Below are 15,926 nucleotides of genomic sequence, written 5' to 3'. Positions count from 1 at the left end.
ATGTTTGAGGGGACTGCCATCCACCGCTGGCTGAGCTGGGGAGCTCTCTACCTGTTGGCAGCGGGGGTGACATTAACGTCTGAAACACGGCAGCAGTGTCCACAGCCGTGCCGCTGCAACGCCGCGCTACTGGAGGTGAACTGCTCTGATGGCCAGTTCGCCACAGTCCCCGCCGGTCTCCCACCAGACACTAAACTACTAAACTTAACACATAATAAGATCAAGACTCTGGTGCGTCAGCAGTTCCAGACTTTGACACAACTTTTAGACTTGGATTTGAGTGACAATATAATGGTGATAATTGAAGTGGAAGCCTTCCTCGACTTGCAAAGTCTGATAACTCTGCGTCTCGCTCGCAACCGCCTGAAGATTATTCCTGTAGGAGCGTTTGCTGGTTTGCCAAAACTGCAGCTACTGGACATAGGCAGCAACGAGATCCTAGTTTTTCTAGATTTTACTTTCCGCGACTTGGCCGCCCTGCAGTTTATGAAAGCTGCAGGTAATGACTTAGTTTTTATATCTCATCAAGCTTTTGCCGGCTTGGCCAGTCTGCAGGAGCTGCACCTCGATGGCTGCAACCTGACCGCTGTGCCGACGGAGGCCCTCACACAGCTCGGTGAGCTGAGAAGTCTTCACTTTCAGCGGCTGGGCCTCGCCACGCTGCCAAACTACTCTTTCCGTCATCTGGAGCGTCTCAAGGAACTTGTCATTTCTCACTGCCCCATGCTGGAGACCCTGTCAGGAAACAGTCTCTTTGGCCTAAATCTTACATCCCTCACCGTCAGACACTCTAAACTCAGTGCTGTCCCATACATCCCTTTGCATCACCTTGTATATCTAGTATACCTTGACCTGTCTTTTAATCCAATCACCTACATTCATGGTAACGTCCTTGAAGACTTGCTCCGACTCCAAGAGCTCCATCTGGTCGGTGGATCGTTGCTTCGTATCGAAATCGGAGCATTCAGGGGTTTGACACATTTGAGACTATTGAATGTGTCTAAAAACCTCCTCACCACACTTGAGTTGGGAGCTTTTCATGCAGTTGACACCATAAAAACGCTGGGACTTGATAACAACCCACTAGCGTGCGACTGCCGCTTGCTGTGGGTGGTGCGAAGACGACAGTATCTAGACTTTAGTGGAAATCCACCAACTTGCACTACCTCGATCCAGTTGCAGGACTGGAATTTTCTAGACTTTACCGAAACTGAGGTCCCAGGCCTGCTCACGTGTCGGCAGCCTCGCATACTGAACCGCAAACCTCAAGAAGTGAGAGTAGATCAGGGACACACGGTGGTGTTTTATTGCAACGCAGAAGGTGACCCTCTGCCATCTGTCACCTGGCTAAACCCACAGCTGAAACCTTTATCACCCACCGGTAGAATACGGGCTCTCTCTAATGGCTCGCTAGAGGTGCGCTACGCTCAACCTCAAGACAGTGGTACGTATCTCTGTGTGGCATCTAACGCGGCAGGAAACAACAGCCTGCCTGTCAGCCTGCATGTCCGAGCCTTTCCACCATCTTCCAAAACCCCCTTTCGTCTTAAAGGTTGGTTTGCCTTTCCGTCTGCCTCTCCAGGTGTGAACGGAGCTCAGAAGGTCCCATTTGATGTCAAGACGCTACTGATAGCGGCAACCATTGGCTTCCTCTCATTTTTCAGCTCTGTGAGCGTATGCTTCATTTTCATGTTTTTCTGGAGCAAGAGCAAAGGGCAAATAAAGCACACAGCCACAATAGCATATGTGCCTCGAAGTGCCATGTCAGGAAGTAAAGGAGGGGCAGGCAACTCTACTGAGACGAGCAGGTTCACCATGAAATTGATATAACTCATAAGTAAAAAGATGATTTTCAGGTGGTATGACTTGGTGCATCAAGGGTTTATAAACTGCAAAAAGGTCAACAGGAGTCACTGAATTTTAGAGCATGTTTACTTTTCCTTCAGAGATGACTGTTGATTAATTCATGTAAATGTGAGCATGTCAGCCTATGTTGTGCAAATGTGAAAAAGACAAGACATACAGTAAATTGTGCTGGTATAAGCAGTTCTGGACATTAAGAAGCTTATAAGGTAACATTTAAGTAACTAAGAGATGGACATCAGTAATTAACTTTACTTATCTTTTCATGAGACAGAAGCTCCACCGTAACAAAACCTGAATATGAAACAACCAAAGCAAGCAAAAATGAGCATAATGCATGTAACATGAGATGTAATTATTATTATTATTATATTAATTGCTTGTTGCTTATATTGCCCTTGTTGATGTGAACTGTATATATAGAAACAATTTACGAACCCAGCACAGATAATGTACAAGAAGATAGTTCTAGGCTTGCTTGGCTGATTAGTGACTGATAATAAATAAATAATGGATGTTTTTATGGTTTATTTGTTGGTTTTGTTTTGTTTCTAAGCACAGATGAGCAGTAGACTTTTGAAATAATGTGTAGTATGTAATATGTACCTCAGATGGTAAAAATAACTAGGATAAAATAGGAATGTTAACCTTATATTAAGGTTAATGTACACAACATTTGCATCTATATAGCCTCTCATGTCTACTTAATTTGATTGTGTATGTTTTGCTTGTATTGTATTGTCACATTTACTGCTATACTCATTCTTTGACGGATGTGTGTTAATTCCTCAATAAAGCGCTTTTTATGTTTGCTTTTTAAAGTAGCATAAAATAAAATTCTAGTGCTCTAGTGTATTTTTGTATCCAAACAAACAAACAAACAAGGAAATCATGTAAATGTAATGAGTACTGTGCTTGTTTTATGAATGTCTAAACTGTGCAGTGTTTTGTTTCACATCACCTCAGGAAGTCACATAAAATAAAATTAAATATAAAACATGCTGCAGCAGCAAAGGAAGCGCCACAAGGGTTGACAGCAGCTGTAGGCTTAATCTGTCCATATGTGAACTACCACCACATGTAACGGCACACCTAATCCTTGTTGACAAAATTTAATCTAAACTTTGGATAAATCTGTAGCAGTGATCTGAGACCTCCACCAGTGAGTGGGCCTGGCTGCATTTGCTGTGACCCCCAAATGGCAAGTTATATAACTAGTTTTGTGGTATCTGATAAACTGATTAAATTAATGATTCCTTTTGACACAAATTAATAATGACTGTTAACTGCTACCACACACCATGAGGTTGAAGTCTTATACCTTACAAAATGAACATATAACTTTCTGCCACAAGGAGGATATTCCAATATATGTTGTTGCCATGGCAATACAGTAGCTGTAGGAGTCTGTCATTAACAAACATGGCGTGTCCGGCCTTCTATCTAAATTTACCAGCCAAATGATTTGGAAGTCAAGACATGAATGCGAATGAAATAAGGGTAAATAAAGCTATATTAATTCAAACGTCACAAGTATTAAATTAAGAACACTTTATTTTGAATATAGCTTCGGACCGTAGCCCGGAAGTACATCAACTGTTCCGGAAGTGTTGGTTAGCTACAAGAAGGCAGCGGGTATTGTAAGCGGTTAGCTGTGTACTTAGCATGTGTTACCAATAAGAAACAGTTTTGGCATATTAGCGTTTTTAGCGTATTCATAACTTACATAAATATGGGTACGAGCAGATAATTTGATAAGCGCTGATTGTAACGACGACATAAAAGTCCCCCAAAACTGCCCATGACGGTTAAGTTAGCACAACATTAGCTAACTAGATACCCAAACGTTAGCTTGTTCGTATTGTTTAGGAATTACAGCAATGAGTCTCGTAGTTGGCCGCGAACCTAGAAAGACTGCGGGTAATCGCATGTCAAAATTACTGGATGCTGAAGAAGAGGACGAATTCTACAAGACCACTTATGGAGGCTTCAACGATGTGAGTAACCAAACTGATACAAAGTGAGCTCGTAAGTTAACATTAGCACCCAGCTAGCACCTGGTCTCTTGAATAGCTGGTCGAAATCAACGATTGCTCGAAAGGGATAGACTGTCAAATTCAATCGTATTAGGCAACAGTGTCAACGGACTATAACTGAGTAACGTTACTGAATTATTTTTATATGTATTAATCATTCATAAGAATAGCAGGCGTAACATTTACCAATAGTAGTGGTCCATCACAGGTTATCAGAGGCTGCTAAAAAGTCTTTATTCTTTATTCTTCAGATTAAAACCTGCATAGTACCCACAGGACTCCTTCACAACTAAAACATATTCCTGTGTTGTTGTTTTTTTCACTTTCTCGAAGGACCTGTTTGATTGACTGACTACATAATTAGCATGACCAGTCCTAGTCTGACAGGAAAAAGTCGTATTATTTAGTGTTTATGCGACATAATTCAAAGAATTTCCCAGCAACTAAAATGATTAAATTGTATCAGTACTGGACAATTTCTTTTCTAGATCAGTTAATGCACCAACTCTGCATGGTATTAGTCCAAAAATGTGTAACTGATTTAAAAGGTCGATATGTATTGTTTATAGGTCATTTTTAAAGTACTTAGTTTGTTAACAATACTAGAATCAGCTCACTATAACACAATATTATTCAACAGTAGCACACATTACAATGCTGCTGATTTAACTATGAAGTTAAATCAATGCCTCTTCATAACAGTTTCAAGCTTTTTAACATTATGTCTTCATAAAGGTCTAATTTATTTCTATGTACCTAATAAACTGTCTGTTTATGTACATTTCAAAGTGTCTGCATTGTTATAAGAGGTGATTTAACTGTTCTCATGCAATCATTCCTGATGATCCAGCAGCTTTGGTCATCAAAACCACCAAGTCAATGTCCGAAACCTCAACTCCAGAATGTACTGGCCCAGTCCATTTTAACAGTAGACAAATTTGTGAAGGGTGGATTGGAATGCCAGCCTTTCCTACTTCACACCCAAGGAGAGAAAAAGGAATATAAGTGTTTCAAGCTGTATTTTGTCTCAGAACATTACACGTAATTATCTGCTGTTGCACCAGCTTAATTTAAGGCGTACATTTTAAGATGCTGATTTGTGTCCTCAATTGGAATTCTAGCTAATTTTCTTCAAACAGCTGCTGGATCAAGGGTCCACTTGTGTAGGGGGGGGGGGTTGCTGCAGCTGCTCTAGCAGTTCTGACATTAGTCTCAGCTGAGGTTGACAAATGAAACTCAATAAAAAAAATGACAAACAAATCCTGTGATGCTTAAGGCACATAAAACAATGTGGCCATGCCTGTGCATATACTTAAATTTGAAGTTTCAACAGAGTTTATGTTCTTGTATACAAGATGTTGGTATTATTTTGTCTCACCCTTACACTCCGTCAACCCGAGTGCTGTATCGCCTAGGGATTTGTTTGGTGTCAACAAACACGCAGAGAGCTGTCTCTCTGTATGTGTTTGTGTTGTAGATCTAGCAGTGAGCTAGTGTGAGATCTGAATTAAAAATAAACCTGCTTGTTGTACTGGGTTGATTCTCCCTTAATAAATGTCATGGTTTAGGAAGAATTTTTTATATAGATTAACCTGGAGCCACTACCCTGCCTACACTAGTCTGGTTGTCTTAATTAGATAATGATTGTGCATTTACACTTTAATTTATTTAGATTAGATAATGATGATAGGATAAGTCACCTGTATAAACTTTATCAAAGTATTATCAACTTTATCAAAGTAAAAATATAGAAAACCTCAGAGAAAATTTGGAACCAAACTGACTTCAGAGTGTATTCTGAAGGTTGTTGCATTATCACAGAATCTTTTTCATCATATTTGATAAATTGTTGGTTAAATTATGCCTTTTGGTCTCCATTCAGGAATCAGGGGATGATGAGTATCATGGAGAACATTCAGACACAGAGGATGAAGTGGACAGCGACTTTGACATCGATGAGGGCGACGAGCCAGACAGTGACCAGGAGGAGGATGCACCTCGGAGGAAAAGTCGGGTTGTCACAAAAGCTTATAAGGTAGTGACAGTCAAGAGCTATCAGACTTTGGATCAAGCTTCTGCATTAATAAATGATTTAATTTGTTGGTTTAAATTCATGCCTGAGAGACCTTTTTAAATGACAATGCAGCAAAGAATGACGTGTTCTTGTGACATATTGTAATTTTGGTGACAGGTTCACAAAATACACACAGAAACTGTCAATTTTCCCTCTAAAATGAAGTTTACTGGCTTTTGGCCTTTTTATCCTTACATTATCCTGTGCAGTTTTTTCCTAAGCATATATGCACTACATGTAAAACACCATTTACTTTCGTTTAAAAAAAGCTGCTTTTTAAACTATTCCTGCTCTGGAGCTGTACTGGAGCTCTTGGTTGCCTAAAGCCATCTTCTCAACAGTAGCTGAATGGGCAGAAAGAATAATTGGTTGCTTATATCAGTGGCTTTGGAATTAGAATTCTTTACTGTATGGTCACAAGCAGGCATTTCTAACTGTTTATTGAGAAAGTATGTACTTATTTCACCTGTTCATCATACACTTATGAAATAGATTTGCTGTTATTAGACAATTTGCCTTTGTTTAATCCAAGGAACCTATAAAGGTGGCAAAACCCAAACCCAAAAGACCCTCTGAGGAACAGAAGAAGACTGAGAAAACTAAAGTGGAGCTCAAAAGGAGAATTCCTCAAGAATTCCAAGATTTTTGCGAGAGTAAGATTTCTGCAAACCTCCACAAATGCCTACACACTGTTGTCAGATACCTCCTCATAAATGATCCAAAAACACTTCTCTTAAATAGTTTAACGTACTTTAACATTTTACATATGAATACTCTTTTAACCGCATTCTTCACCATAAGGGTTTTTGAACTGTATTCCATAATCATTCTTTAGCTCGGAAATCTGTGCGACAGTCCACAAGTGAACATACCAGAAAGACCAACCTGCGCTTGCAAGAGCGTCAGGATGCCCCTCGGAGACGGAGAGGTGCTCATCGTGACCGGCCTCTTACCCAGGAGGAGCTGCTGGCTGAGGCCAAAATAACAGCTGAGATCAACATTCGATCTTTAGGTAAGTGCATGTCGTCAAGAGAGTTTTGCACCTAAAATGTTCTGTCTGTAGTCGAATGTTATATATTATTGCATCGGCAGAAAATAAATGACAATAGAAGTAGTAAGTAAACTGTATACCAATTTGATAAGCCTAGGGATCCTTACAATGACTGTAAGTACAGCAATTTTTCCGCTTAACAGACATTAGGCCTCATGCAATTTGTTGTCCATAACCTCTCCAGCAGCTGTGGAAGTGACATCTGTCAAAAGACATTATGACTCTTTGAGACACAAATGGTGTGTTTGGGGCTGTTAGTTGATTTTGTGTCGGACCAGATGTCACTAGCTTTATTCAGAATAGATGTTTGGCCGCAATGAGACACAAAATCATAGTATATATTAAATGATGGTTAATTTTACTACTGATCCCTTATTACTAAATTAGTCATTAATATGAATTTACCAATATATTCTAATGTTGTTTAACTTAATAACAGTACAGTTAATGTGTAGATTCCTCTGTTAATTTTGCTTTCTGTATATAGAGAACTATGAACGCCTGGAGGCAGACAAGAAGAAACAAGTCCACAAGAAGCGGCGATTTGAAGGACCAACCATCCGTTACCATTCAGTCCTGATGCCACTGGTTTCTCACTCAGTCCTAAAAGAAGAAAACGTAGATGTTGAAGGGTACGTATGTGTTAAAAAAATAATTTGTCAGCCAGAATCCTGGACCATTTGCATTAACTGCATTGACAGTTTGACCAAAGACATAAATAGACACATTCAGGAGACATTCTTTCGTAGAACAGCGGCATATGGTATGTTTGTGTAAAAATAGTAAATTCAGTCCTTTTCCCATTTACCAAAGGTTGGATCAAGACATCCCTCAGACTGCACCACAAAATCCCACCACACCCTCCCAGCAGCCTGCCGGAGGCCTGTGCTCCCGTACTTATATAACATTCAGTGACGATGAAGCTTTCGAGGCGGCCTTTCCACACAGCGCCCAGTCAAGTCCTCAGCTGCCCGTCCAGGAGGTTTGTCCTGTCACCCACAAGGCCGCACTGTACAGAGACCCAGTCACTGACATACCTTATGCTAACACAAGAGCCTTCCGCATCATCCGAGAAGCGTACCGTAAATACGTGGCTGCTCACGGATTTCCAAACACTTCGGGAGGGGTGACGGGACTTGACTCCTCAGCAACAAAGGGTGCTCGCCAGAAAATGCTTGTCAAGCAAAGTGCTGTGGGAACATAGATTAGTCTAAAAAAAATAAATAGGAAATAGGTCTTGGGTTCTTTATTAAATGTATTGGTTCACTTAGTCACTTGAGTGACATAAGTTAAAACCAGAAGCAGTCGCTGTCCACCACCAGGGGGTAAATACCTTTTCTTCAGACAAATGGCGACATCCTGTTTTATCCTCATCCATGCAAAGAAATTTGTTGTAAAGGTTGAAAATTTAGCAGTCACAGAGATTCTTATGTTACAGTATTTGAAGCAATTAAAGGAAAACACAAATATTTTCAGTGCTACATTTGACTGGATAACAAAAGATGAAGAGAACTCAGTAAAAACAAAAGTTACCACAAACAAATCAGCTGTTGCATTCCCTTCAACTGCAAAAAAGCCTTACTTGTGATGTGTCTATGTACAGAAACTCGTTTTGTACATTAACACCCTGACAAATACAGGTTGAGTGGATGGAAATCTACACGCTGGCTTTGGAAGCAAAGTCGATCTCCATCTGCACATTGGCAGCTTTTTTTGTAAATGAAATGCCTTTTTTATTGTCAAGGTATTTGCTTTCTACAAATGAACATATTTCTCAATAAAAATAAATATTTGAATCTTGGAGTAATGCACATTTACTATTTTTTTGAACTGGTATTCTGGTTTATGTCACATTTCACAAACAAACACTGAAACATCAGCCACTGTGGAACAGCACACTAAAACATGACCATCCATTTATTGTTTTTAATCTGTAGTCATGAATTACAGCCTGTATCATCCCATCCTCATCATATTAAAATTAATTTAATCTCTAATGCCCGTCACAACTTCAGATCCACACCGAATCTACCAAAACAGTGGGTAACAAAACGAGTTTAATTTTGGTTTACCCAGAAGACAAATCACTTCATTTGACTATTATTTTTGAAAACATTAATTTCACATTCAGACTTTCTTTTTATTGGAATCACATGAGATGGCTTTGGGCACAGGGGTTTACTTAACTGCCTGTATCTTGCAAGTCATTGACAGGTTTAATTAAAGCATTCAAAGCTGTAATTCCACCCTGCTATTCCTCATTTAATTTCTATCAGAACAATAAGCATTCAAATATGACAGAATTTGGTTTGTTATTGTCAGCAAACATCTGTTTCTTCTGCCCTTGTTCCTTTAATGTTCAGTCTGATACTAGATTTTAATTCAGATTTCCACAAACTGCTCACTGCCTCAACTGGAGGAACAAGACGTCTCCATAACGGCAGCCACATAAATCACAGGACAATAGCGAGGAAGCCAGACAGCCGATTTGCAAGCATTTTGAATATATTTGAGCTGGTTGTGAAGCTATTAGAAAAGATGTTTTTTCTGTTCATGGTTAATAACAGAAAATTGTTTGAACTCCAGTCTCGGGTGTCACAGCGAACAATGCTGCTGTGTTGATCCCTCTAGGACCTTAAACGAGGTTTTCTATATTTATTCTCGCAGGGCACAATAACAGAACAACAGAGTCACCCTGAACACCACTGAGTGCTTGACTAGCGTCGACACCTTTGACCCCTCATACATTGAACACAAATCACTCCCCTGCGCAGCGTCCTGTAGCTTTTGGCCATCTCGACCAGCCTCTGTTACATAAAAGCCCACTGGGGAACAAAATAATGTAAATGTTTAACCTCCCAGATTTAATTACCCAAAACAGTCGAGGGAAAATATCATGCTTCTGAAATACAATGAGTAAATTTTCACATTCTATGTATTATAAGCAAGAGTATGAGTTTGTTTCTCAGCTGCAGTATGGAAGTTTTGGCTTTCATGCTTCAGCCGGGAACATGATGGATGAAGATGACGCCGTCATGGCTGACTGGTGAAGCCGACCTTGGATTCCTTTGGAGTTTCAGGTGCAAATCCTGCTGAGTCTGCCCTCGTGTCAGTTTAGCCCTCAGCAGATGGTTCAGGCAGAAATTTTACCTCTGCATGAAAGCTCCCAAAATTCTGTTTACACGTCGCTGCCAAGAGGATCGTGTTGCACTCAAGCGGATTTTTTCCTGCTGTTCCTGTAATGTCCTGATGATGTTGAGCAGAGCAGTCAGCCGCGTCTATGTTCTGTGTCATAAATAACCAGGCCGTTGATGCAGAAACGCTCAAGCTTCAGTGAGTTCTTTACCTGTCAGCTGGTCTTTGATTTAAAAAGCGAATATGCATTTTGATCTTGTCTAGAAACCATATGTCTGATTCCTCTGCTAATGTTCTCGCCCCAAAAACCCTGTAAACTCAGGCTCTTTTGTTGGTTTATGAAAAAAATTGTTTTGTTTTTTTTATATAACTTAAAGTAGAACCATGGCATCCAGGATGAACTGAACAACACATGATTTAGAGGTGAAACGATGAGTTGATTGATCAATTAGTCCATTGGTAGACGTGACAGGCAGCAATTTTGATCGTCTAAAATTGCTATTTTATGCTTTTCTTTATAATCTTACAGAATTCTGTGTGGTGGACGAACGAAACAAGCAATTTCAAAATGCTAAATTGCATTTTAGTCAATTGCAATATTCCAGCATGTTTCCACCTTCTTGTTTTCATTGACCAAACTGATTAATTGAGAACAAAATTTGCGTAAAGCTGGGAACATAAGTCGATTAATCAAGCAGCAGATTGCCAGAAAAATAATATGCATAATGATCTGTTGTAGAAATCATTTTCATGCATGTATACTGGGAATCTTTAGGTTTTTGGACTGTTGGGTGTACAAAACAAGATATTTGAAGACAGTATTTTGTTCAAGTGTTCAACTTTGCAGTCTTAGTAAGATTTATGTCTTCTGTGACTATGAGCCAAAATCATCTTTCAGCTTGCTTAAGCCTCATGTTGGAAGTGTTAAGCGACACTTGTGTCAATGAGGACCTTTTAAAATGCTGCCATTTTGCACAGGTGTAGGTGAATAATGCTATTGACAAGCATACTGATGTACTAAAAGTCATAAGCTGACAATCCATGTTGCAACAGGCATTCACAGAGACATGCAAGCTGATTTGAATTTATCATAAAGACCAAAATGCCACATTTAAATTGAGATCTGGAGCTTTGATGGTGCGGCCTGAGTTCCTGTAACAAACCAGGCTGCTCAAAAGATGCTGGAAAGACAGTGGTCTCAGACATGACAAACTATGCTGCTGAAGTGAAGAGCAGAGGCGGATCAACTATCTGGAAGTTTTCCTGGTGGGCCGTCTGACCGATCTTCCTTGCTCTTCATTTGTCATATGCTGAGTTGACAGCGACAGACTGATGCTTGAACTGTGCTTTGTATTAATCACGACAGTCTGCCTAACAAATTAACATCAAAAGCCAGAAGAGCAGACAAAGAAAATCCCCTCAGACTGATGTGAACAAACACCGCAAATGGATTAATTTTTCTGGTTGCAGAATAAACAAGTATTAGCTATGCTAACAGCAGCATACTGTGCTGATTTGGCAGTTAAACAAGCCTTTTGGAGAAGCGGGTCCAGAATAGGATGAAAGGCCCGTGGAAGGATGGCTAAAAAAGGAGTGGTGGGTGTAGCAAAGACACATTGTCTCAAAATATTTTCACTAGCCTCTTTTATGGTTATGATGCATCATTTAGCACATATTCCATGCACACTTTGTGCAATGTCAACAATATATTGTCACATTCTTCCACAGTAATGCCCCAAGTCAGACTGTGTTCAGCACACTGGTATCTTCACATGTCGCACAAAACCACATATAAATGTTTTGAGTTGTCATGGTGTCACTTTAAATTCACAGCGACAGCAGAAGAAGCAGGAACTGGATTGAGAAAAAAGGCGTTTATTTTACCATGCCTTTTCAATTCTATCAACCTCAGTGCTTGTTCTTTGAAAGCAACTGCTGCCCACACAGTGTGCCACTTGCTTTGGCGAAGAAAAAAAAACACATTAATTCAAAAATAACAAGTTATCCCTTAAAGCGATGGTGATGAATTCAGTGTCAGGCTAAGCCAGCGTCTCCGGTGGATAGTTGGATGTGATGTACGCAGTCAGAATCTTTAGCCAGTAGTGTTTTTAGAAGCAGTACATTCCTCATATCATCTGCAACAACAGAATACTGAAAGCTTTGTCTCCCACATACTGCACAGTGCATATGGTACCAATTGAACAGTTTTCAGAATAGGAAGAGAGGGAACTGCATTATCACTCGTTCTAGTGTGGTAGTTGCCATGGAGACGAGTGTAGGTGGTGTACTGTGCTGTACTCTGTGCTGTACTCCTTCCCTTGTCCTCTCCCCTCTTCTGTTGCCCACCCTCTCTGTTCTGCTATCTGCAACATCCGCGCAACTTTCATTCCTTCTTATCCGCTCGAATCTTTCTGCTCGTTTTTTGTGTTCTGATGGATTTGCGTCGACATGTTTTTCAGTTCGAGCCGCACAGTCGCATTATGTGCAGAGCCTGTAAAAAAGCCCCCAAAAAGCAGCAAACTGATGGAAAGTTCAATTGGGCTGAGAGCATTTTAGGCTCTGCTCTGTGTGGCTTCAAAAGGTTTACATGAGAATCATTCTACACGTTTATTTTTGACATTATAGTGACGTTAATATATCATCATCTTCATATTTTATGACTGCCGGCCTTTTTTGTTCTGCTTAGATCCTTCAAATCCTCCTGAATTTTTTCTTTTTTTTCCATAAATTTGTTTCTTGCTGACCATCCAATTTCTTGCTTGTGCCTTGTCAATCGCTTTTTTTTGCAGACCAGCTATTCTTTTATCAGTTTCCATGGAGATGTGTGTGTGCGCGTGCGTGCGTGTGTGTTTGCGTGCATGTGAGTGAGGGTTGAGAGTGAAAGAGTGGCAATGTATCATTTCCAGTTTGTGTTTTTTGTGTAATTCTGAAGCATGCATGTGCCATCCAGTGTCCCAAGTTCATTTTTGACTTTCAGTAAAATCACTGATGTTTGCTTCACCCCTACTGGTTCTATAAAGTGTTTTCTTGCTTCCTATACTTTGCTCTTTGCTCTTGTTCAATGCAACGGGATTACTCTTTAAATCCCAGTCAGACCATAGTAAAACCTGAACAAACTCTGACTCACAGTCTATAAACACGACTATGCTTTAATGCAGTGGGTTTGTCCTCTTCGTCTGTGTATTTTTAACAGACCCAACCCTTCATGATTCATTCAGAGGATTATTACCATTTAGGAAAAAGGTCATCATTACCCACGTCTCAGTTTCTTAACAATTTTTATATCCACAATTTACCACCAGATTCATGTTTGCGATACAGTGACAGAGGATAAAAAAAATAACCGGGTTACACCTTCTTTATCTGGGATTTACGTAATGCCGTCTTTATATATGTGCCCACGAAATGATCTATGACACACTCAGGATTTAACAATTAGCAGGACACATTTATGTAACATGTTTACATAGCAGATATCAAAATAAAAATGCTTTGAAGCAGAACAATTGCTGGTGCCTCCACACGTCATCTGTGTGGACACCTTGACGTATGGCCCGATGTCCCTGCAGATTTTCGCTGTCCATTGTCTTTTCAGTTGCAGATCAATCAGAAAGCAGTTTGTCGGATTCCATGTGTTCATATGACAGGCAACCTGGAATACAGCAGTACAACGTTGTCCTTTTCATAACAGCATTTGAGTTTCCCACCCTGGGTGGAAAATGGCCGCTGTGTGAGTCTGATTTCGTCAAATCAAGTGTGTATCTTCTACAGTCTTTTTAGTACAAAATTGCCTTTTTGTGCTACAATAATTCCACTACAGCTCAGCTAGGAAACACTGTCCAAACATGAAGAGGGAATTTCATCCTAAAGACTAACTTTGGCTTCAATTGGCTTAGACTGGTGAACCCTGGAATTATTATTATTCAGCTGACTCTTTTATACATGAGGATCGGTTTACCTGCCATGCTCCCCATGGCAGGTAAACTACAAGAAACTACAGTAGCAGAATGTCACTCTAGTGGGTAAATGGTAATGGGTAAAAGCCTGCATTACAAACTGATCCAGAGTTTTAAAGACACATGTCGTTAGGAAAGGATGGAATGCTGTTCAGTGGCATTATGGGAAATGTAGGATCCAGTGTTTTTGGACCTTGATGCCTCCAAAGCACTAAAGCTGCTGCTTTAGCTCAGCATGAAAAAACGCAGCCCCCTCATAAATTTGTGAGTGTGGAGGTGCAGCAGCAGTGCTCATGCAAGACGCTGCAGCAAAACATTGTAGGACTGTCCTTCAAAAAGGTTGAACCTGGCTCTTTGCTGCAGTGTCATCTGACAAGGTGCTGCGTTAGCCAATCAAATACATGCAAACGCACATTCCTGGTGGATTATCTTCTAACTTGAACACCTGTTCACATCTCTTCCTCTTTAAATTGCTTAAATTTAGATAATTCTCTATGGCCAATGTGGAAATATGAATCTGTGCTTTAATATGTTTTGGAGCTGCATTATTGCTGTGCATCATGCAAGCACGGTATGGCTGAAACAGTGACAATCCTAAAAGTGGACTTTGACATTTTTAGGGCCACAGGATTGGGTACTAAAGCGGGGTCCCTCGTCATGTTGGTTGTGTTTTCGTGGTAAATATATCCCAAAGTTACAATGATGTTACCACCAACCAATTTCTCCACGGTGAAACTGGGCCTTTTTGGGGCCCCTGGGGATCTTGTTACCAGAAATCTGTAGTGCCACTGACCAGCTGACAGAATGAGCTGCTGTTCGTCCTTTTCCCCACCTGTTTCCAGCACACCTTGCAGCAGCTTATTAAAACAGTGTTTAGATGAGATATTATGTTGTGTATGTTCCCAGAACTACAAAAGGCATCTCTTTTCCGCTCGACGTCAGCTAAAAATAAGTTAATGGAAAATTATCCAGGTGTGAAAACTTGAGCCTCATTAAAAGTGCAGCATCCGTACTTTAAACCAATCGCCTCTGCTCCTCTCTACATATCTACTTAGATGAACTTTGCAATGTCCCCTAACACCATTCCCCTCGTAATTATTCAGCGCAGTGGGCGTCCGGCCGTCATCGTTCCGCGTTATTTTCGGATGTTACAAACTCCAGAGATGGTACAGCGCGGGGCGGACTCGCCTGCCTTCGGAGGCGTTGTTTCTCTTTCTGTCTATCTTACGCACTATCTCCGCCCTCGAGGGAGAGACTTCTCCGTTTTGCGACCACCTTTTTCACGCGCTGCCGTTAAATCAAAATTAGGTGTGACGGACTGCAAGAGCGCAAAGGACACGGCGTCGAATTGGCACCGGATCCCTCCCCTCCTTCGTTCTGAATTCCTGGATTATGGGGACGTCGTTATGCCGCGCGGGGTGAACTACAGACGCTTTCCAAGATCAGATCACCCGAGCTAGAAGCGAGGAGCACGGAACAAAAAAAATGTGCACGAAGCAGATATTGCACAGATGCTGCTGCACGTCTTCGGGATATCGCCTGTAAATACCTTTTGGGATGTTTATTTCTATGCTTTTGTGGTTGTAGTGCGCGCAGTGTGCAGTAGGTTTGTGTGCTGCTCAGAGTTGGCTTAGCCCACAGGCATCATCACCTTGATAATTATCCCCATTTTAATATCAGTAATCGGTATGATTAATGTGCAGCGTGCAGCAGTTGTAACCATACAGAATACGTGTTGTGTCGTGCATCTCTGTAGAGTGTTTTAATTATGAATAGAAGTGACAAATAATGAACTAATTGGCTCTGTGGAT

General features: G+C 40.7%; 2 protein-coding genes across 2 annotated transcripts; both read left to right on the top strand.

Moving 5' to 3' along the window:
* On the top strand, nt 1–2,180 carry LOC121619504 (leucine-rich repeat and immunoglobulin-like domain-containing nogo receptor-interacting protein 1). Its single transcript, XM_041955256.1, has one exon. It carries the CDS (start codon nt 1–3, stop codon nt 1,828–1,830), a length of 1,830 nt encoding a protein of 609 aa, XP_041811190.1. The 3' UTR covers nt 1,831–2,180.
* Nucleotides 2,181–3,482: 1,302 nt separating this feature from the next.
* On the top strand, nt 3,483–8,821 carry vps72a (vacuolar protein sorting 72 homolog a). The gene is made up of 6 exons (XM_041955665.1): nt 3,483–3,860; nt 5,782–5,934; nt 6,506–6,626; nt 6,809–6,985; nt 7,512–7,656; nt 7,838–8,821. The coding sequence occupies exons 1-6, from the start codon at nt 3,744–3,746 to the stop codon at nt 8,226–8,228; spliced, it is 1,104 nt and encodes a 367-aa protein (XP_041811599.1). The 5' UTR covers nt 3,483–3,743; the 3' UTR covers nt 8,229–8,821.
* Nucleotides 8,822–15,926: the final 7,105 nt, after the last annotated feature.

This window comes from Chelmon rostratus, chromosome 16, assembly GCF_017976325.1.
Source record: "Chelmon rostratus isolate fCheRos1 chromosome 16, fCheRos1.pri, whole genome shotgun sequence".
NCBI classification, from domain to species: domain Eukaryota; kingdom Metazoa; phylum Chordata; class Actinopteri; order Chaetodontiformes; family Chaetodontidae; genus Chelmon; species Chelmon rostratus.
The sequence above is the reverse complement of the archived record's forward strand: the minus strand, read 5'-3'. Positions and strand labels throughout refer to the sequence as shown.